This window comes from Mastigoproctus giganteus, chromosome 6 (genome assembly GCF_048544385.1).
Source record: "Mastigoproctus giganteus isolate SK-2022 chromosome 6, ASM4854438v1, whole genome shotgun sequence".
NCBI lineage: Eukaryota > Metazoa > Arthropoda > Arachnida > Uropygi > Thelyphonidae > Mastigoproctus > Mastigoproctus giganteus.
In genome coordinates, this window is record NC_143580.1 from 209,469,999 (window position 1) to 209,493,714 (window position 23,716).

Genomic DNA, 23,716 nt, shown 5'->3' on the forward strand with positions numbered 1-23,716 from the left:
GCGGGGTTCGAGCCCGTCACCACCAAATACAGAGGATGCGGAAAGGTCAGGGAATGACTACCGCATATCCCGGAGCAATATGGCCTTAGTTGCTAATGCTCCTAAATAACAAACAAAGCCTAATAAACCAGAAACTGTAAATTGTCCTTATTGTTTTATGGTAATGATTTCCAGAAATGTGCTTTAGTAAAATGTGAGCTCGCGTGGGGTAATAATAGTGAGTTTTTTCCTTAACCCTGTGAAGTTCTTTATAGAAAATTTCATTTTGACCATTGTCGTGGTGCCGACTAAGAGAATAAGTGACAGTGGTACTAGTAAATCTACTAAGAAAAGGAAAGAGATCGAGTTGGATCAGAAAATTAAAATAATAAGGATGTATGAAAATGATCAAATGTTAACAAGAATTGCACGGAATTCAGATTTCAGTGTCAATGGTTGAAGACAATAATAAAGGAGAAAGACAATACGAGAATCAGTGATTAAAACTAGAATAATGAAGGCTACAAAATACATATTAGTTTTTAAAGTACAATAACATACGTTTTTTCTTCCTTTTATATTTTTTTTCTTATGTGTCACTCTGGCTACTTCATTGTCCCCAGATAAAGTTTTTAATCGAACTAATTAAAATGTATATAACTATTTTTCTTCATTCTTCTGAGGATATTATGTGGTTTTTGTAATTTTGTCATATCAGATACTAGATTAATCTGGAGGAAAATCAAACTTCATTGTCATCATCTCATATATTGGTATGTAATGGACAGGAACTATCTTCCCCAAAGACATAGCAAATGCTTTTGTTTGAAGCTTATGCTAAAACTTCAGCAGCAAATTCATATGATGGTTCCAGTCTAACAATATTTTATTAGTCATTCTCGAGTTACGTAAAACTCAACGTACATAAGAAGGCCTGGAACTTCTTACATATGTCAGGGACTTGCCTGTATTTTTAGATTAACCGGGAAATCGATTATCCGGGATTTTTTTTTTTTTTTTTTACCATCTATCCCAGAAAATCGAGTCTACTGTATATGATATGAAAATTATTTTTTGCATCAAGTTCCTTTGTTACTGCATCATAGTATCCAATCAAATTGGTCAGACAAGGTTGCCCATTAACAAATTCGTGCTGTGACTGTAGTATAATTGCATTCGTGTGTAGATGGTCCTGCGTTACTTCTTTAACCAGTAACTCCATTATTTTTCCAGTTTTATTTTCCAGTGCACAGGAACCTCTCTTGATATCATCTGTTGATATCATCATCAGTTGGTCCCACTATATAGAATTTAAAAACTGTCTGAGGCCACTGTGGTTACCTTTACGAAAGCAAAAGTCATTCAATTTACACATGATGATATTTAATTTATATATACATAATATATCTGCAAATTTATATATACATAATACTCTTAAAAAAGATGTTAAGTTTATGCTTTTTATGATGATCAAATATCGATTGGAGCAGTTAACTCTGTGACAGATCAGAAAATTTAATTATTATTTGGTCACACGTATATCTTTAAACCGTTTGTAAAAGAATAAGCGAAGTTTACCTCAATATTTTCTCCAGGTATAACCTATCGATACATACTATCTTTGAACCGTGTATATCAAGCATGTCATCTAAATAAAACTTTAAGATAATAATAAAAAAATAAAATCTGTTTTTGTTTTTTTTTTAAATTATTTTAAGGTTTCATTCACTACTGCACTAGATAATTAAACAAGGTTGATACTTTAAAACAATCTTTTTATGTTTGTAGGAAATCAAGCAACATTTTGCTTGGGAACCCAATATTAGACTGATATCTGGCATGCATTTTTTAAAAACATAAATTAATTATTATAAAGGTATTAAATGTACTTATTGTTTACTGTTTTTAATATGAAATGTAATGCTTTCCAGCAATTTTCAGGATTTTAGATAAGGCCAGCAATATAAAAAAGTTTTTCCTTTCCTCTTTTATGACATAGGTTAACCTGGATATCATTACAAAAGTGTATTTCTATGATGTTCTCTTAGGAAAAATAGTCCCTGCAAATCACAATAATCAATAGGCTATGTTGGTTTACATGAGATGGAATACAGTAGAGCATCGAAAATCCGAACGTCAGTAATCTGAACAATCCAGCATTTATTTATTTTTTATGTTAGTACGATAAAATAATTACAGTAAGCGCCAGCTATTGTGATCATGTTTGCTAATTGAACTTCGATTCTATTATATGGCAATTCTAATAAGCGAAAACTGGAGGAATATTATCCACAGGCATTTTTATAATGAAGATATAAAGCACAGATTTACACCTTTTTTTCCTTTCTAATTAATATAATAAATGATATATGAAAATCGGAAGAATATTATCCACAAATTAGCAAATTAAAAATTAATTTACACTTATGTACTTAGCTTAATTAATATACATACAGTATTAAATAACATAACACTTTGTAATCTGATATTTCTGTTGACTGACATTTTTTTTTTGCAATTGTAAAAGCTAAAACAATAAAAAAATGTGTCAATCAATAACAAAGAACATGTCACACAGAAATTGCAACTAACACGATATGTGCAAATGAGATACGCAGTAAAAAGATTCTGAACAGAATTATTACAGAATTTTATTTTACCATACTGTAGTTTTCTTTGTCTTTTAAAAGGAAGCAGAAATATTTAACAATTGATCGAAAATGTTAAACAGACTTTCAAACTGAGAAAGTGGGTCTTCGTTAGCAAAATTTTACAAGGTTGCAAAGTCAATTGTTGATTTTAATCAACAAGGAAAAATTTTTTTTTAAGTTTGCATCGAAACTTGATTCCGATGGTGCCAAAAAAAAAAAAATAGAGAGAAAAACTATGAGAACAGCTAATGACCCATCCCTCAAATTTGTGGTTCACACAGAGACGAAGTTTAGGAGAACCCATATCTGGACATTTTTTGTGTGAAGAGACACTGGATTTCAATAAAAAAAATTAGGTGGTCCCTCAGATTTTAAAGCCAGTGTTTTTATTTCTAAACTTACTAAACTTTTTTTAAGTCTCTAGAACAGTATATTTGATAAGTTCAAAAATCCAAACAAATCGAAAGTCCAAACAAGCCCCTAGTCCCCATTTATTCGATTATCAATACTCTTCTGTAATGCTTATATTATATAGACTTCAAATATGCAAATATTTTCCTCCACTTGTGGCCAAAAATAATGATTTTGCTAAAATCTATCAAAGGTTATAAAGATAAAGTATAAAATTTAAACTATCTATAAGAACAAGGAAATAAACTTGATTTTTCTTATTCATTAATTAATTTTCAGCTGAATAACATGTTTATCTTCCTTTGTCTTTTAAAGGTTGCACTTGGAGATGTCAAAGATGCTTCAGTTTCTGTTGATAATGAAAAATATGATAGTGTTAAAGCTTTGGGACGCAAACAGCCTGATCCATTGTTCTGGGTGTCATGGCAAGGTAAGTATAAAGTGTTGGTGAAACATTAGTTGCATTGTACTTAACACCAGTATTTTACTGAAGTTCAGAGTTTTGTTGTAAAAGTATTATGTAGTACATAGAAACTTTGATTTTTGTGGTATTCACAGTAGTGTCCAAAAATGTTGCAACAAATATTTAAAAAAAAAAAATATATATATATATACACTTTATACAATCTTAAATTATAGGTGAAAACCCCATACCTTTGAGTAGGACTGTTAATCTCTCAACACTCAATCACGAATGATTATAATATGAACTTACCCCTCCCCATGTATAATCATGAATAAATCAAGTTAATTAAAATAACTATTAATTAAAATAAGCATGCCTTCAACTCTCATATCACGTCAAGTGAATCGGAAAGAATCACAGAAAGATGGTGGCCATCAACCTCCAAAAACCAACCAACGCCACATGCCATCATGAGAATTGAAAAACAGTTGTCGCGAAATTCTAAAAACGACGACACAAATAAATTAATTTACACGTAAGTTAACTTTAAAATCGTTATTTAACTTCTTTTAAGAGACCATCTTATTTGGTTTGTTACAGTGTTCACAAGAAGTACAATAATATTATTGTACTTTCTGTACAATAATATTGTTTTTCCGTTGTAATTTTTGGAGACCAATGCTCTCTTCTTTTGATAACCTAGGTATATACGGGTCCCTGTTCTGACTGATAATTCCATTAATCTGCTGTATCAACCCTTCCCTATTTATAGCATTCCTTAAGCCAAATTCAAATTCAATAACTGTTTGCTTTTTTGGAAGACATCTGGGAGGTAAAATAATTGAGCCCTTTACTTAAAAGATTAATTTGTGGAATGGACAATTCTAGGAGGATAAATTGACCACACCACGGTTGATAATATTCTCTTCTGTATGTGTTACACAAGGTTATGTTGTGTCACCCTCTCCGTAATCATATGCTGTAGACTCCCCCTTCGTCTTGTCTTGGTTTAAGGAATGCTATAAATAGGTAATGGTTGATACAGCAGATTAATGGAATTATCAATCAGAACAGGGACCCGTATATACCTAGGTTATCAAAAGAAGAGAGCATTGGTCTCCAAAAATTACGACGGAACAACAATATTATTGTACAGAAAGCCGACAAGGGTGATACAGCTGTAGTCTTAAATAAAATAGATTATATAGACAAACTTAGTAATATTATATCTGATAGTTCTACATACCAGGTTGTAGAGAAAGTGGTGTTTGACAGCTTAATTAAACAATTTAATAGCAAGTTAACTTAGTACATAAAAAAAGACTATATTTCGATGGCCACTTTAAAATCCCTTAAGGCTAGGACTAATGTGGTACCAACCCTTTTCAGACAAGTCAAACTTCATAAAACAGGATAGACCTATTGTTTCTTACAGAAACACAGCTTTTGCATCGCTTGCGGTGTATCTTTACAACATTATTAAACCTTTGCGTTTAACATTATAACATTATAGCGTTTAACATAAATCCCATGTCACAAATCCATAAATTTTCTAAATTTTACTTTAACCAGAGTTAACGAAAACATATTTTTTAAAATTCATAGGAAGCCAACAAATACTGGAAAATTTTTGCACCGTTTGAGCTACCACCCTTTTACATATAAAAGGAGCATTATTTTCAACCAATTTCATAATGCATATAGATACAGCTCTACTCAAGAATCCTTATTGGATGAGCTCACAGAACTGACAAAAAGATTTTTAAATAGGGGTTATTCATTAGGTATCATCATACAGTTTAGTCAACAGGCGAAATATAAATTGGAGATGGGTAGAACAAATGATAGGGCAGATCACAAACATTTTATTAAAGTTCCGTATATACAACATTAGTATAGACAATTTATTAACATATTTAAGAACGCTGAATTTAAGATTGTTCCCCAACCCATGAGTAAGCTCAATGCTATCTTGAAATATAGGGCATATGTAGTTCCTACCATGGAAGTTCACAATATTGTTTACAATATTTCTTGTGGTAGTTGCAATCTACTTATATTGGCTCAGCCCAAAATTTACTTTCGGTAAGGATACAACAGCATTTGGAATCAGTTAATCAGTTAGAGCAGATAGGATGGGTGCCTCTGAGCTTGCATTTCATGCAATCACTCATGGACATATGTTTCTTTTTAATGAATCCAAGGTTCTTAATAAACAGCGTGAATATTTTAAATTATTAATTGCCGAAACATTAGAAATGAGATTAAATGTTAATTCTATTAATATATGCAGACCTTATAATATTTCGGACTCGTGGACGTTTACACGCTTGCATGAATAGCAATTCATACATTGGTTTATATAAATAATCTCATGTCAGTTGTCGTTAATTTGATATAAAACAAGGGAGATATTGTTCACAAATAACTTTTGTACTTGTGAACATGGTAACAAACTGAATAAGGTGGTCTCTTAAAAGAAGTTAAATAACGATTTTAAAGTTTAACTTATGTGTGAATTAATTTATTTGTGTCATCGTTTTTAGAATTTCGCGACAATTGTTTTTCAATTCTCATGATGGCTTGTGGTGTTGGTTGGTTTTTGGAGGTTGGTGGCCACCATCTTTCCGTGATTCTTTCCGATTCCCTTGACATGATATGAGAGTTGAAGGCATGCTTATTTTAATTAACTTGACTTTAACTTCATTCATTTATGACTATACACGGGAGATAAGTTCATATTATAATCATTCGTGATTAAGTGTTGAGAAATTAACAGTCCTAGGTATGAGGTTTTCATATAATTTATGATTATTATAATAATAATAGAACTTATTGGACTTCTTAGTCCCTTTTGATTTGAATTAGTAACACTTTATACAAGAATGGCAGAGCAAAGTTCCCAACTGTGGCCCAAGGACTACATAATGTCCTTGGAGTAACTTTGTGCAACCTCTTAGATAAAATAGGCTATTACATAATTAGGTACTTACAGCCATAACTTTTCTTTTTAATATTTCTAAAATGAATTGTTAACTGTAAAGGTTATTAAATTAGCAAATTTAATTTTATTTTTAGCCTGTACCTATAATGTATTTTTTTTAAAATACTAAAAATCCTGAAGCTATCTTATAAAGAAACTGAAAGCAAAGTGGAACAGCTTTTAGTCACTCCTGAAACTTATCTCTCCCTTACCTCCATTGCAGCTAGCTCTCCCATCAAAAAATCACCTTTTCCTTTCTTAGTGTGTCAAGCTTCATATGTGATCTTTTTTGATTACTGCAGTGTTAAACCCTTACGTATTTTATAGATATAATTTAAATTACTAATATTTCCTATTTCCAACTTTTAAAAATTGTGTTTCTGTATTTTCCAGCTCACCTGGAATGTCCTCCTCTCCCATTACTTTCAGTATTTGTCGATTGCAAGGGTTCTCCAGTCTCTCTCAACTTGTTTTTCTTTTTAACTAATGGTATCCCTCACTGACTGTAGGCAATAAGAGACTGGAGAACCCTTGCAATCAACAAATACTGAAAGTAATGGGAAAGGAGGATGTTCAACATCTGCATACAGATGCAGATGTTGAACATCCTCCTTTGCTATACAGATATAAATCTGCATCTGTATAGCAAATAATTGTATGTCTGCTTCATTTTTTTATACAAAAAAAATCAACTTGCCTCTTAGGCAATCATGAAAATTTAAAGTGGGTCTTTTATGTTAAAAAAAACCCTTTTGATTATGATTTTTTTTTTCCCTCAAAAAACTGACAAAATTAATATGTAATTATGAGTTTTAAAATTTCTGTAAGAAATGCAATGATGGCAGTATTTATCATGCTGAGTAATTTAAAATATCATTATATCTCATTTGGCAATTACACTGGTCGACACTTAAAATGCTACGAAAACGAAAGTACCCAATCTTGACTAATTTCATGCTGCTGAACTCATAAATCACATTAAAATTTGTCAGTTGCTCTTGTTTTCAAATTACAGTTGGGATCTCATATTAGCGAGTTACTCTACATTATCAACTACGGCGCTTGGCAAAATGCATGGCAAAACAGCAGTTTCAATACCACCACACTTATCACATGATCAGCAACTGTCGCCTCGCTCTGCATCGCATGTAAGTTGTTGTCGCCTCAAATGCTTCGTAAACTCTGTTGCAGTAATCCTCAAATACGGCTAGGTACTGGGTGATTTGTTCTCTGTGAGATTCCGACCTTTTGCATAGTATTTGTGTTGTGTAAGATTAATATGCCCTGTAATTGTGTGAATAGTCTGGATGACTTCTGTTGCATATGTGGAGAAGTCGTGTTAGCTTCAAGAAAGGTTCCCGTAACTCGAGCCATAAAAAAGTCCTACTTATACTTTGGGTGTAAAGTAGGCGACCAGGACAAGAACTGGGCTCCACACTATACCCGTTTATCAAAACCAATGCATGGGTGAATCAAAAAGTAACTTTTATTCCTTTTGCAATGCCCATGATATGGAGGGAGCCAATAAATCACACCACAGACTATTACTTCTGTATGGTGCCTCCTATTAGAAAAGGAATGACGGTGAAGAAAAAGTGGACAGTGATGTACCCAAATATACCATCTGCAATTCATCCCATACCTCGCGGTGAAGTACTATCTATTCCTGAACCACCCGACCGTTTTTCTGTTCACTCTTGTGAAGATGAAGATACTAATGAACAACAACTGATATACACAAAGTACAGCAGCATCTACGTCAAGGGATCCACCATTTTGTCCAAACCTTTATCCTTCTGAACCACATAAGATCACAGAAAGCGAGCTTAATGACCATTCGGCAGTTTTAGAAAAGATTAGCTCTATGAAATATGAGATCTTAATCCTGCAGGCATTTACTTACAGGAAACCTTTTTAACTCCACAAGTGACACCCTCAAAAAAAATATATACATTGTACAGATGTGACTGGAATGCAGCAACTGCAGCACATGGAGGTGTATCGGTTTTAGTATCCATTAGTACTCCATCTAGGCAAATCCCCTTGCAAACTAATTTAGAAGTTGTTGCTGTACACATAGAACTTGGAATAATTTTATCACTTGTTTCTATTTATCTTCCACCGAATCAAACATTTATACTCAGAGACTTTGATGAGCTACTTGCCCAGATACTACCTCCTATTTGTTTGATGGGTGACTAATGGACACCGCCCTTTGTGGGGAAGTCTACATATGGATAAAGGAGGGCAGCTAATAGAAACATTACTGGACACACACAATCTAACTCTGCTGAACACATGTGCATTTTCCCACTGGAAATACTTCCATAGATCTGTCTATCTGCTGCCCCACTCTGTACCCAAGTATACATTGGGAAGTATTGGAAAATCCAAATAATAGTGATCATCTCCCAATTACTTGCAAATTTCAAACTATCTCCAACTATCTGGAAATTTGTATAAGATGGAAATTCTCAAAGGCAAACTGGATAACATTTTCCTTAAGTACCACTTTAGATAAACACTTCATTCAGAATCAATCAATAGATGAAGCTACTGACCATATCACAAAACAGATACTAGCAGCAGCTGATAAAGCTATTCCTCAATCATCCACGCACGTGCAGAAATTGCTGGTGAAATGAAGAATGTAATAAAACAAAAATGGAAAAGAATAAAGCTTGAAATATTTTCTGCAAGTATCTCACTACTATTAACCTCATAAACTATAAGAAACTTAATGCTAAAACAAGGTAAATAAGAAGAAAGGCCAAGCATGATTCATGGATACAGTTTGCTTCCACTATCACAAAAAACACAGATACTAGATTAATCTGGAGGAAAATTGAACTTCTGAATGGTAAATATCCATTATCATCATCTCCTATATTGGTATGTAATGGACAGGAACTATCTTCCCCAAAAACAGCAAATGCTTTTGTTGAAGCTTTTGCTAAAACTTCAGCAGCAAATTCATATGAGGGTTCCATTCTAGAAAATTAAAAAGGCTGCAGAAAGGCACAAGTTAAAATTTCAACACCGGTCTCTCTCTTCCATATAATCAGCCTTTTACAATATCTGAGTTAAAAGAATCTCTTAACAGAGCACCCAATAATGCAGCTGGCCATGATGGTGTATATTTTATATTATGCTGAAACACTTGAATGAGACAGCTTTACAAACTCTACTAATATTCTTTAACAGAATTTTTCAAGAAAATGTTCATCCTCGCTCTTGGAGACATTCACTTGTATTAGCCATTCCTAATCCAGGAAAAAATCTCTCTAATCCGGTTAACTAGTTGTTTAACTGGTTTTTATGTTAACTAGTTAACATAAAAACCAGTTTGGCTATTGGCAAAACAGATCTGCTTTTGTCAGAAATGAGTGCCTAGTTATGGGAAGTTTGTATTTAGAAAAGGCTTTTGATACAATGTGGCATTTCAGTATTCCATGGGATCTTCACACCTTTGGACTACGAGGCAGGCTTCCCTTGTTTATTCAAAGCTTTCTGCAGGGCCGAACCTTTCAGGTTCATTATCTAAATGTTCTTTCTAAAATCCATATACAGGAGAAGGCATTCCTCAGGGATCTATTTTGAGTCCTACTCTATTTTTAATTAAAATAAACATCATCTGTGATATTCCAAGCACAGTTGAATTATATCACTATGTAGACACCCTCATGATCTCGTGCCAAGGGAAAAATATGAATTCTATTGAGAGACAGATTCAGGTCTCAATTAACAAAATAGAGCTGTGGATGTCTTGCAGTGGCTACTGCTTATCAGCACAAAAATCAAACTGTATTCATTTCTGTAAAAAACGTAAGATCAACCCCAAGCCTGAACTACAACTTAAAAATTTTACCATACCTCTTTTCCAATATCAGATTTCTGGGTCTAATTCTGGACAATAAATTAAACTTCATACAACACATCACATATCTGAGAAAAATTTGCTTAAAAAAATTAAATATCCTCAGAGTACTTTTCTTTTTTTTTTTTTGGTAGTTGTTGGCACATAGGCTTCAGTGGCCATAGTGCACCTCCGAAGGTTTTTGCAGTACTTTGATTCAAGCCTGAGGCGGGAATCGAACCCGCGACCTTTGGGTTGCCAGGCAGGCACTTTACCCACCCAGCTAGCCCGGTCGGCAACCTCAGAGTACTATGTTCATCAGTGTGGGGTGCTGACTGATACACTCTGCTTCGATTATATCGAGTTTTAATTAGACCTTGCTTGGATTACAGAGCTCCAATATATGACTTGGCCAGGAAAAGTGCACTACTTCGGCTAGACACTATCCATCACAGCATTCTAAGGATTGCTTCAGGAGCACTCAGGACATCCCCAATACATAGTCTATATATAGAGGCTCACGAACCTCCACTCCATCTTTGGAGGAAAATGTTGTTACTGAACTATGCAGCAAAAATACAGTCTTACCTTTCATCCTACCTGGCCATACTTATTCGAGCCCCAGTGGACCACCTTTTATGACAACAAACCTAACGAAAACAAGTCAATTGGAATAAGGCTACTACAGTTAATAGAATACTGGAACTTACATATAGATAGTATCTTTCAGGAAACAAACACTTATGAACCTCCATGGTTTAGTAATATACCAGTCTGATCTCTCTTTCCAACAATGGGGGAAAAAACAAGCAGCAGGTTTCACCATCAGGAAACTCCATGCTGCGTATGTAGCTAAAAATTCTCAGTGGTTTCATATATGTAGTGATAGCTCAAAAACAAGTACAACAGTAGGTGCAGTGGCAGTTTCTACTATCTTTTCTAGTTGTGTGTCCCTTCCGAAGAAATAGTTTCTATACTGCTGAACTTTTTGCGATAAAGATAGCTTTAGATCATGTAACTGATCTGTCCTGTAAGCAAATAAGGATCTATTCTGACTCTTTGAGTGCAATAACAGCATGAAAAAATTTATCCAAGCCAATCCACCCCGTCTTGAAGCAAATCAGATCGCAAATAATTGCATTACATGTTGCTAACCAATCAGTCACTTTCTGTTGGATACCAGGTCATGTAGGCATCAAAGGAAATGAACATGCCGATGAAGCTGCTAAACATCCAACCACTGCATGCCCTCCTAACTACCAAGTGTCGTATACAGACTACAAATCAGTCATAAAAAATGTGTGTGAAGAACAATGGTTACAGATCAGGCAGGCTCAGGGCGGTAATAAGCTGCTGCAATTCAAATGGAAACCTCAGTTGTGGTCATCAAGCATGAGACCAAATAGGCAAGAGGAGGTGATCCTGGCTAGGATGCATATTGGACACACACATCTAACCCATATTTATCTGCTCATGGGGGAAGATCCACCTATTTGTGCATATTGTCAAATTGCACGTACGGTGAAGCATATTCTACTAAATTGTAACCATTATATTAATGTTCGAAACAATTTTCACATTGCTTTCACATCTGAAAAACCTTTAACATTATTTCATCTGATTGGAGACTGCAAATCTAGCCGAGTTTTTTTTTCCTTCTTGAAGCACACATAACTATTTAATAATTTTAACATTTCAGCTCAAGCAAAATATGGCCTTGGCATCCCTTGTGCCATTAAACAACATACCAACAACAACAACAGAGAGTGGTAATCAATGGACTCTCTTTGTGGACTAATGTTATTAGTGAACGAACCCCCCACCCCCACCCCGGGTTCGGTGTTGGATCCATCATTGTTTTCTACATTTATCAGTGATGTTGATGAAGGTATATCAAGCTTAATGTCCAAGTTTCCAGATGATACAAAGGTTGGTAGGGTTGTTAATGACAGTATGCTACTCCAACAGGATCTAGAATAGTTGGACAGATGGGCTGAGAGGTGGCAACTGAAGTTTAACATTAGAATTGCAAAATACTGCATATGGATGGCAGCAACCACACAGAAATTTACCAAAGGTGTGGTAGTATGCTCAGGGTAGTGGAGAATGAAAAAGACCTCGGGGTAATTGTGTAGTCAGATATGAAATTTTCCGACAGTGCAGACAGACTGACAGAACATGTAATGAGGTCTTGTCAATGATATACAGGAATTTTGCTAGTGGGGATAAGAAAGTGATTATCCCTTTGTACAGGTGTTTCATAAAGAACACAACCATATTATAGGAATTTTAACAAATCACACAAGAGGGAAATAAATTACACATACTTTTACCGTTACAATGGAAAAAAATTACACAACCTTTACAAGTGTTGAAAATGGTTTCCACTCGCCTGAATGCAGGTTCATACCCTTTTCATGACATTTGCAGCCACCTTACGTAATGTTTGCAATCTCTTTTTGAATGTTAGCCTTCAATTCTTCAATTAAAAGGTGAAGTGTTTCCCACTTCACCTTTTAATTGTCCCCAAAGAAAAAAATCTGGAGGAATAAGATCTGGAGACCTTGGGAGACTACAAGTTTTTTGAGATCAAGCGATCTCCGAAAAATTCCTGTAACATGGCCATCATTTCATTTGCTGTATGACAGGTTGCACCATCTTGTGGAAACCAACTTTCTCCAACAATGCAATAAACTGTTGGATTATGTCACGATAAACTCCTCCATCCACAGTTTTGTCAAAAAATCTAGGCTCTATAACGAAGGCACAAGATGGCACACCAAACCCCAACTTTCAGGTTATGTAATGATCATTCGTGATACGCATGTGGGTTTTCATTGCTCCATATTCGGCTGTTCTGACTGTTCACATAACCATCCAAGTGGAACCATGCCTCGTCACTAAAATAAACATGATCCAACATCTCAATTCCATTTTCATCAGCAAAAGAACAAAACCAATGACAATACTCTACACGTCTTTCAGTTCCCGAACAACACCAATATGGTAAGCATTCAATTTTAACTTCTTTGTAGCCCTGAAAACAGTAGTTAGTGACAGTCCGGTTTGAGAAGATAACTTCCTAGGTGATTTTCTTGGTGAGTGGGTTAAACGTTCATTCAGATCATCCAGAACATTTGCAGTTAACAGTGACTGCCGGCCTGGGCTCTTTTTGTCCTCCATACTCCTAGCCTCACGAAATTTCGCAGTTATATGTGATATTGTCGATTTGTTGGGGACGAGGAAATGGCCGAGGAAAGTTCATCTGAAACTCGTCTTGCATACAGTAAGATTTATACGCGAAGTAAAACTCCACAATAAACACACGCTCGTTCTTGGGTGCAGTGCTGCCACCTACACTTTAATCTTGACATAACATTTGCCTACCCGTAAGTTCTACCTTCATTTTAGGGTTGCATCCTTTATGAAACACCCTGTATAAGCAATGGTCGGGCCACACCTTGAGTACTGCCTACAGTTCTGGAGGCCTCATTTTAGGAAGGATGTAGAGTTGCTAGAACAGGTGCAGAGAAGGGCAGCAAGACTGATGAGGGGAACAAAGTGGTGCTCTTACCAAGAAAGGTTTAAGTCTGCAAATTGCAGCGTTTAGAGACTAGGCACCTGCAAGGTGATCTGATTGAGGTGTACAAGTCCTTGAATCCCCTTACTATTGAGCCTGGTTTGAGTAGGCCCAGTACTAATGGGATTCTTTCTGTTGCTCAGATTATGAACCCAAGGGGGACATAAACTCAAAATAAGGAAAGACAATTGTAGAATAGATGTGTGACAATTTGCCTTTAGCCAGTGGAACAACTTCCATCTGCCGTTGTGGAAGTTGATAGCTTAAATAAATTCAAGGAAGAACTGGACAAACTTTTTGGAGTGATTGGATGGGTGAAATTGGAATGGTGTTTTTTTTTTTTTTTTTGGCTGATGCTGTATAAGATTGCTTTCTTGCATCATATGCCTATGCTAATGCCATGGTTAGACCACATTTTGACTACTGCATACAGGTCTGGAGGCCTCACTTTAGGAAGGATGTAGATCTGCTGGAACAGTTACAGAGAAGGGCAACAAGACTGATGAGGGGAACAAAGTGGTGCTCTTACCTACAGTTCTGCAAATTGCAGCTTCTCAAGACTAAAAACTTCCAGGGAGATCTAGTTGATGTTTAAAGCTTTGAATGAATCGAGTAAGCTGAATGTGAATAACAGTCTTTCTCTTACCAAGGCTATACACATAAGGGTGCATAAGTTCAAAATGAGAAAGAATGGTTGCAGGATAGATGTACAGAAGTTTGCCTTCGGCCAGCAGGTGGTTTATTGTTAGAACAGGCTTCCTGCTGTTGTTGTAGAAGTGGAGAGGTTGAATAAATTCAAGGAATAATTAGAGAAATTCTTGGAGTGTACTTGGAGATGGGTTAACTGAGTAGGGTTTTTTTTTTTTTTTTTTTTTTTTTGACTGATGCTCTAAGTTTTCTTTCATCATCTGTCATTACTACTACTACTACTATGCCAGCAAAACTTTCCCCGAACTAGAACACTGCTGCCACTGTCCATACCATGCATGTTGGGGGGGGGGGATTCAATATCTCTTGTAATTTTCACTACAAATGTACCTTTTTGTCAACATGATACAAAAGGAAATAAGATTCATATAACTGAAGAGTTGTAGCACTAGGTGAGCTGTAGATCTTTATGACAGGCAGTTAACTCGGGATGTTGAATTGGCCATGTGCCCTAATACTGCATCCAGTGGAAAGTACATCAGATAGTCTTACTGTAAAGTTCTCTAAACTGATTACATTGTACCCTGTGGTCAGTTGCATAACTATTCACCTTTTGGATCCTCGCAAACCACTACAGTCATCTCTCACCCCATTCATCCACTATCAATTTAGACTAAAGCTGCAAAGCTGATTGTTTTGTCCTTGGGACCAAGGGTAGAGCAATCAATTGTGGGCTGTTCTTGACTACAAAAGTAGGTCATTAACAGCCCATTATATGTGCTCTGTCAATAACGATAATGGATGCACCCACCATACCTTGCACCATCAGTCATGTCTTCTTAAAAGTTAGTCATATCTTGGCCTCTTTCCCTGCTCATCATGCCAGCAGTGCATTTATGTACACAACTAAATGAACATATGTACACTTTTTCTGTATGACATAATTGACATTAGGTTTTCCATGATAAAAATTTTTTACTTTCATGGGAACTTGAATACAGTAGCATATTCACTATTTTGAACAAGAATAACTACACTTATAATGCTATGTTCTTTTCAGTCTTTAAAAATATGTTTTAAGTAAGGCAACTTACCAGCAGATTACAACAGAGGGAGACACCACAGTGTCTTTCCCTCTATTCTGGTCCATATATACTTGACATCAGGTTTCCATGATGTTTCAAAAATGTCTGTTAAATGTAAATGCTTAGTGTTATACATCAGTAAGCAAACAGTTAATGGTACTTCCTTAGTGACTAAATTTACAGTACATAAATCAACAAACCCAGACTTTAAAAAAAAAATAATGAGAAAATGGGATCAAAATCAGCTCCAAAGTGTGGGGTGATTCCTCTCTATATCTGTAAACTTCACTGAAATTTCTGATCTGTTTCTTACTAAGACCAAATAATTTTTTTTTTTCCTTCTATTTTTAGGTTTCGTGGTTCCCCTAAATTTACTATATGCACAGAATAAAAAATTTTTACTCTCATGGAAACTTGATATACATTAATGTAGTCAGTATTTTGAACAAGAATAGCTACATTTATCATGCTCTGTTCTTTTTAGTCTTTAAAATATGTTTTAAGTAAGGCAACTTACCAGCAGACTACAACAGAGGGAGTCACTACAGTGTCTTTCCCTCTATTATAGTCCATATTTATAATTGACATTAGGTTTTCCATGATGTTTCAAAATTCAAATACAGATATATACAGTTATACCCAGTTATTTATTAACAAATAAAGTACAAATAAAAGTAAAGTACAAAACCAGTAGCTTTCGGAACGCATGTCCCTTTATCAACTGATAAGTTAATATAAAATTTTTTGAATACATTACAAGCAAATGTGGCACGTTAATCATGCGTCATTGTTGTAGCACGGACGTGTGCTGCTTTACACCAGTGATCATCCATCAATAAAACGGTTGTTTCTAGGATGGGATGTAGACGCATGCCTTTCTGGCGATTTAATGCCTTAGGATTGTTTATTATGTTTAGTGACTCTAGCCATAGGCGGTGGCGAAAGTGTCGCGCGTGGTCCACTATCTCAAAGTTGCGCTTGGGGTCAAGATCGTGGTTGGTAGCCCAAAAATGTTCTGCGACCGCGGACTGGTCAGTTTCGGCAAGCCGGATTGCTCTGTCGTGTTCCGTGAGGCGATCCTGGAGACGTCTCGATGTCTCACCTACGTAGCAACTGTTACAGGCCCTACAGGTGATACGGTACACTACATTGCTGCGTAAGACAGGTGTGATAGGGGTTTTCACGCCGGAGACAAGTGAACGTAGGTTCCTACCGGGTAATTGCACACATTTGATGTTGTAACTTCTAAGGACCTTCGAGATACGTCCTGACACTCCTGGATAGTACGGAATGTAGGCGGACGATATGCCGACTTGTTTCGGAGGTCTTGGGTTGGATGTAAGTTCTTCTGCCTGTAACAGGCATCTGTTTAGTACATGGGATGGATAACCGCATCTGGTTAGGTCAGTCCGCCTTCGCACGGGAGATCTCGTTACGTCTAATTGTGTCGGTGCTGGTTTGTACAAACCACGATCTTGACCCCAAGCGCGACTTTGAGATAGTGGACCACGCGCAACACTTTCGCCACCGCCTATGGCTAGAGTCACTAAACATAATAAACAATCCTAAGACATTAAATCGCCAGAAGAGCATGCGTCTACATCCCATCCTAGAAACAACCGTTTTATTGATGGATGATCACTGGCGTAAAGCAGCACACGTCCGTGCTACAACAATGACGCATGATTAACGTGCCACATTTGCTTGTAATGTATTCAAAAAATTTTATATTAACTTATCAGTTGATAAAGGGACACGCGTTCCGAAAGCTACTGGTTTTGTACTTTACTTTTATTTGTACTTTATTTGTTAATAAATAACTGGGTATAACTGTATATATCTGTATTTGAACTATGGACCCCAGTACTCCAGGCCCATTCGTTACTATGTTTCAAAATTGTTTTTGGAATGTAAACATAGTGCTATACATTAGTAAGAAAGCTGTTAATGGTACTTTTTAGTGTGTAAATCAACAAACCCAGACTTTAAAAAAATAATAATAATAAAATAAAAATTTAAGAGATTAATCTGTTTCTTACTGAGACCAAATAATTTTTTTTTTTTTTTTCCCTTCTATTTTTAGGTTTGGTGGTTCCCCTTAGCAAAGTAGTGAAAATTTTAGAGAAACATGAATCTAATCATACCAGCCATTTCCTGAATTTCAATGAATATGTGGTTTATAAGCCTTCTCAGGTGTGTATCCGTTACCTAATTCAGTTTCAGAAATGACCTTTGTGGGCACGTGAACTTGATGTGAAATCTCGATAAAGAGTGCATGTGGTTACCGTGCGCTGGTATATATAACAAACTGTCAGACTGAGTGAAGCAAATTTTGTAAAAGCAAAGAAGTGAAGAGAAGATTCAATGGGAATATTGAATTGAAATAATTCTGGACGAATCTGCCTGTATATTTTTAGACAATTTCACTGCTGTTATCATGATTTTCAGGTGTGTAACCGTATACCACTGTTTATTTTTGTGGTTTAAACAAATGAAATATCAGGTAGGGTTTGCATTCATACCCCAAATCCCAGTATTTAACACCTGTAATATATCAAATAAGAAGATATTTCATTTAGCTGTTAAAACAGCAATTTTACCATGAAATGTAATTAAATCAGTTGTGTATAAGATACATTTTATTACCAGACAAAGTTCCCATTCTGTTAAATCTTTTGATTAAAAGTCACCTTTAGGTAAGAGAAATAAGCTTTGTCGTGCCAAAATAAATTCATTTGAAGTTAATATTTCATTTTTACAGAGGATGGAAATGCTAAATTTATCAGACTAGCAGTGGTATTAATGTGCTCATGTTTGACCACAATAAAAATGTATAGATGCATATAGATAGATTTCTTTAAGTCTTATTTTATATATATATATCTCTTGGAAGAATGTTATATATCCTCTTGTATCCTTAATGAACAGTATTTGCTAAGCCATGTAGTAAAGCTTTGAAACTCTTAAAGTAGTTTTGTATAATATCAGAGTTTGTAAATGGATGTTTAAATTACATCATGCATGTATGAAAATTATTTTTATACATTTTTCTTGGAGTAGATTTTAAATTTAAAAAAAAAAAAAAAAAAGTTTCATGCTGGAATTTGGGGTAAAGTTTTGAAGTGCAGTTGTAAGTGATATAACTTATAATGTTTCATAAAAATATATAATTAAGATATTTAAAAAAAAAAAAAAAAAAGAAAAAAAGAAAAAAAAAAGTATAATGGGATGAATTTCCCCAGTCCCTCCCTCCCTCCCACCCAATCCCACAATTGTAATTTAAGCCAACAAACACAAACACATACAGTCTCATAAAAAAGAAAACACAAGTAAAAAGTGTGGAAAGCACACTTTGTTTTCCACATTTATCCGACTATCATTAAAACGTTTGAAAATTTTAATCAAAGTACCCTTTCGGTATATTGATTTTACTAATGTAATTATTTTAGTGTGTGTTTATAGATCATGAAAATACGAAAACTCCAATCTTCTATTGTAATTTTAAAGTCTTATATCTTGCTGGAACACTGTTCTGATCATGATTACAGAAAATAGTGTTTTTTCTAACACTGCCCTGGCTATACAAAGCACATACAGTATTTTCACACCAGTTTTTCCATTTAAATATATTTTTCTGTAATTTACACAAACTTTCACTCAAATATACGTGGTTATATTAATATTTATGTTAAAATTAATATAGATAGTAATTTTTTTATACTGTTAATTTTTTTTAATCTTGTGTCACACATAGTGCTATAGGTTCATGAAATGCCTTCTTTGAACCTTAACATAAAACTTATCAGTTTTACCCTCCCATTGTTGAAATCACTATTAGTAAGAACTGTAAGAATATTGTGGCTGTGTACTTGTTACAGAATTTTACATGCATCTGCAATAAAACAGCCAGAGAGATCTGTACAAAGATCTGTCATCTTCAATAAAGGAAATCCTTTATCATATTTGTTCTTATGCTTCACATCATTTCACTCAAGCATGTTAAGGAAACTTTGACTATCTGATTGACAGTATTAATAAATATTTTTAAGTGTAACTTGCTGACTTCAGCTGTATTACTCACTTGTCAAGATGGACATTTGTTTCAGTTTGGGTTGCTGTTTTCTTGGCAATTAGTATGTTTATGTTATAGCTAAGGCATTACTATGTGCAAATAATAATTTTTTGTAACATTTGAATTAGCTTAAAAAGATTTTCCATAACATATCAGGAGAAACAAAGTAATTCATATTATTATTATTTTTAATTAGCAAATAAATTTTTGTCACTTTGTTAAAAATTATAGCCTACTCCATGACAAAGCTAAGCAAGTGATGCGATAAACAAGAGTTTGGATTTAATAAAAAAATAATAATAAAATAAAAAAAATAAAAAAAAGCATTGGCCTCACACTGAAGTTAGCATATTCAACCCATTATTTAACCAGGAATTTCAAGTTTAGGCTTAGCTATAGATACATTCATAATAGATAAAATTAATTAGTTCAGTAATTACTGTATTTATCATATCTGAATATCAATAGGTGCTAAGATTAAATTATTGACAGTTTATTAAATAACAGTGATGAAATAGCTCAAAGAAAAGAACTCTGGCACTTTGTGGAAGTAATAAATTTAATACACACACACACAAACACATTGCATGACCACATGTCAGTGAAGGTTAAAAATGATACTAATAGTTACTTAACTTAAAATGCCCTCTATGATAATATTGTAGGCTTTCACTAGTCATTCTTTGGAAAACAAAATTGTGTTCAGATTCCATCTAAGATTGAAGAATTCTTAAAGGCCTGTTCAATCAAGACTATAGATAACTGAGTTCAGACAAAGTGAATACAGATTTCCATCCCCCTTCCATGAGCCTATTCTGGGTTTTTTGATTCTTCACAATGTGTAAATTGCTCTGTGAAGGCATTCTGACATAATACAAAGATCATATCAAGTAGCATACCATAGAAACTGGAAAACTATAGCAAAAGTACCCTGCACAAAAAAACAACAGTAACTTATCACTGATATCATTCAAGAATGATATGTGTTTACTCTCAAGAACTTTCATGGCAAGTCAGAAATTGCAGAGAATTCCTGGGAGCATTCTGGTTTCTCTGTCAGGTACAAGCCTCATTTTTTGAGTTACTTGCTTGGTAGTTGTGGAACTCTGTTCACATGCTTCATTAATATTAAGTGGGAGTTGGAGCTCATTAGAAATGCTCTGTGTTTATTAAGGAATTTCTCAAATTTTGCTATTGGCATTTTGTGGTGTAGAAACCCAGTGTTTCTGCATATACATCATGTCTTCTGCTGGTTCTAGAGTGATTTACACTGTATTACTTGAATGATGATTAGAAGTAGAAAACTGGATTTGCTCCAATTTGACACTGTTGGTTATGTGGTTGAAGATTTTTTTGAAAAGATGGTTTCCTTATTGGTTGTAGGGGGCTTCTACGAATGATATGCAGTCTAATTTGTGACCATGTAGAGTTAAGGGATCTAGTGTAGAGCAACCTCTAAAATCTCACCTCCTGTTGAGTTAATATCCTAGTCTAGTGGAAGAAGGGTAGTAGCAAGGATAGGTGCCATTTCTCCTGGGTGACCCAAGGAACACAGAGACCCTTCCATGGAGGAAAGGCTGTTTTGTTGTTTGTATATGGGCACTGAGTCTTGACATATCCCTGGGATGAAGGCAATACTGTGGTTAATAATTTTGCATATTGGGTTTGATCTGAATTATATATATATATATATATTCCTAGATGAATATGAGCATAATTCTTTCTAAATGACCATTTAACAGACATTTAGTCCATTTAATGGACTAAATTTAGAAAACACACACACACACACACACACAGGAACTCCCCGGCTAAAAAATCATGGAAATATATTTTGCATCCCGTAGGAATATTGTGAAAATTTGTAATGTGAACCCAGTAACACGTGTGTGTATTTTTTTTTTTTTTTTTTTTTTTTTGGTAATTCGTTCCAAGACCTTGGAAGTTGAAATTTTCGCTATATAACTAAGCTGTTTATCTCTCTAAAAGATCATTTTTATAATGGAAATTGCACTGCACTTTCATCATTATCATATGTTCAGTTATAAGAATCAATTTTCTGAATGCCTTTGTGATATTTTTCTAAAACACATTTCTGGAAGTCACTACCATAAAACAATAAAAACAATTTGCACTTTCTGGTTTATTGGGCTTTTTCTGTTAGCGCAATCTATTATAAACAGGCAGTCGATGTTATTGCATTTGTGATAATAACTGGAATTCGGTGGATTTTTACGTTATGGTATTATGGTGAAGTGAGTTCCCTTTCACTGAAATCTTCAATCATGTAAAAAACATAAATAAATTTTCAGAATCTTCTCTTCATTCGTATTTACTTATTACAATGGTGAAGGGAAAGGGACCAATGGAAAGTGCAGTGCTAAGAAACGAATGAAACAGAATTGATTTAGAAATGAAGATGATTAATTAAGAAGTACGAAGCAGGACACAAAGTTTGTCATCTATTGCACGGAATTAGGTCTCGCTGCTTCAACAGTGAATACTATCTTAAGGGACAGTGTGCATATAAAAACATGTTAAAGGATCAACGCATTTAAGATCAACAGTGATCACAAAACAGCGTTCAGGTGCTATATCAAAGATGGAAAAGCTATTAATAATACGGATGGAAAATCAGATTCAGATGCAAGTGCCCCCGAGTCCAATGGCCATTCAAGCAAAAGCAAGAAGTATTTATGAAGATATTAAGGATAAGTACGGCGAATCCCAAGCCAAGTTCGTGGCAAGCAATAGGTGGTTTTATAGGTTCAAGAATCGCACTGGTTTCCAAAACAAAGTATGCAGTGAGTTGCCAATGCCAATTCTGCAGCTGCAGAGAAATTTTTTGATGTGTTGGAAAAAACCCTTTATAAATCTCCACAGCCCTCAACACAGCAGTGTGCTTATCAGCTGGAGAGTTATTTTGGCAGCGATGCTCAAAAGTTAAAACATGCTGATGTTATTCCTGTCTCCCCTCTCTTTTTGTATTTTGAAATATTTGTAATTTTGTACACTTTTGTAATTTTTCCTGTTCATTAGATAAAAAATTGAATGATTCTATTTATATGTTCGTCAAACATTTCTTTTTTTCTTCAATCAAATTCAGTGTGCAGAGATGCAAGTGCTGCATAACCATTTAGGGAAATTCCGACTTACATAAAATTCGACTTATGTAGAGTTCCGCGGAATGCAACCCTTACGTAAGTCAGGTGTGGCTGTATATTAGTTGCCATTTAACAAAAATCTTTTACAACCCTGAAGGGTTCTGGTTATCCAAACACTAAAAATATATTCAGAAGTTTCTTTTTAAAGCTAATTCACCTCTATAAATTTGCATATCTAAATTCTAATGACAAAGATTTGCAAATAAAAGTAATAAAAATAAGAACGATGGAAAAACAATTAAAAATTGCTACCTCTCCTGAAGTGTACTCTAGTTGAGTAACTTTGTTAAACTGGAGTTTACCTTCATCTAATTATAAAATATTTTGATAAAACAAAATTTAATTTGTAATTGTCAATATATGTTATATTATGATTACTCTTATCTTTAATTGTAGCCTACACTGAAGAATAATGCAGTAAAATGTTCGTATTCATTGTGTATATTAAACTTATTACTTCTATGTAGTGTGACCCTTTACGTCAACTGTATCTTACAAATCCTGTATGAAGGATTTGTAAGATTCCTAAAATGCAATTAGAAACACTGCATTTGTGTGTCAATAAAATGTTAATTTTGTCCATTGGTTACTACGTTCGTATTAGTTGAGTGTTACTGAACTATGTGTTGTTGCCAAGAAGTTTTTCTAGCAGTGGATTGCTCTTTCTCGACAAATATGCTCTTTGGTACTATAAAAAGCTACATTGCTTGCTTGCCTCCTGTTTGGAATAGTCTGGGTTTGAACCCCTTCAGTTACTGCAGGAATTTTTACATGACTAGTAAAGTAGTGACTGAGTTAGCCAGGTTTCGACACAGGTATATATTTTTTTATGTAACTCAGATTGTGTGGAGAAGATAAATTTTTTATCCCACAGAACACTT

General features: G+C 34.7%; 1 protein-coding gene across 4 annotated transcripts in view; it reads left to right on the plus strand.

Moving 5' to 3' along the window:
• The window catches only part of LOC150084913 (poly [ADP-ribose] polymerase tankyrase-like), a 1,170,388-nt gene extending 1,151,969 nt beyond the window's left edge, over window positions 1–18,419 (plus strand). For all 4 annotated transcript variants that reach the window (XM_090376702.1, XM_090376704.1, XM_090376701.1 and 1 more), the window contains 2 exons: window positions 3,357–3,471; window positions 17,683–18,419. In XM_090376702.1, coding sequence (XP_090232828.1) covers window positions 3,357–3,471; window positions 17,683–17,828 — 261 coding nt within the window. In that variant the 3' untranslated portion in view covers window positions 17,829–18,419. The remainder of the gene's footprint in view (window positions 1–3,356; window positions 3,472–17,682) is intronic.
• Window positions 18,420–23,716: the final 5,297 nt, after the last annotated feature.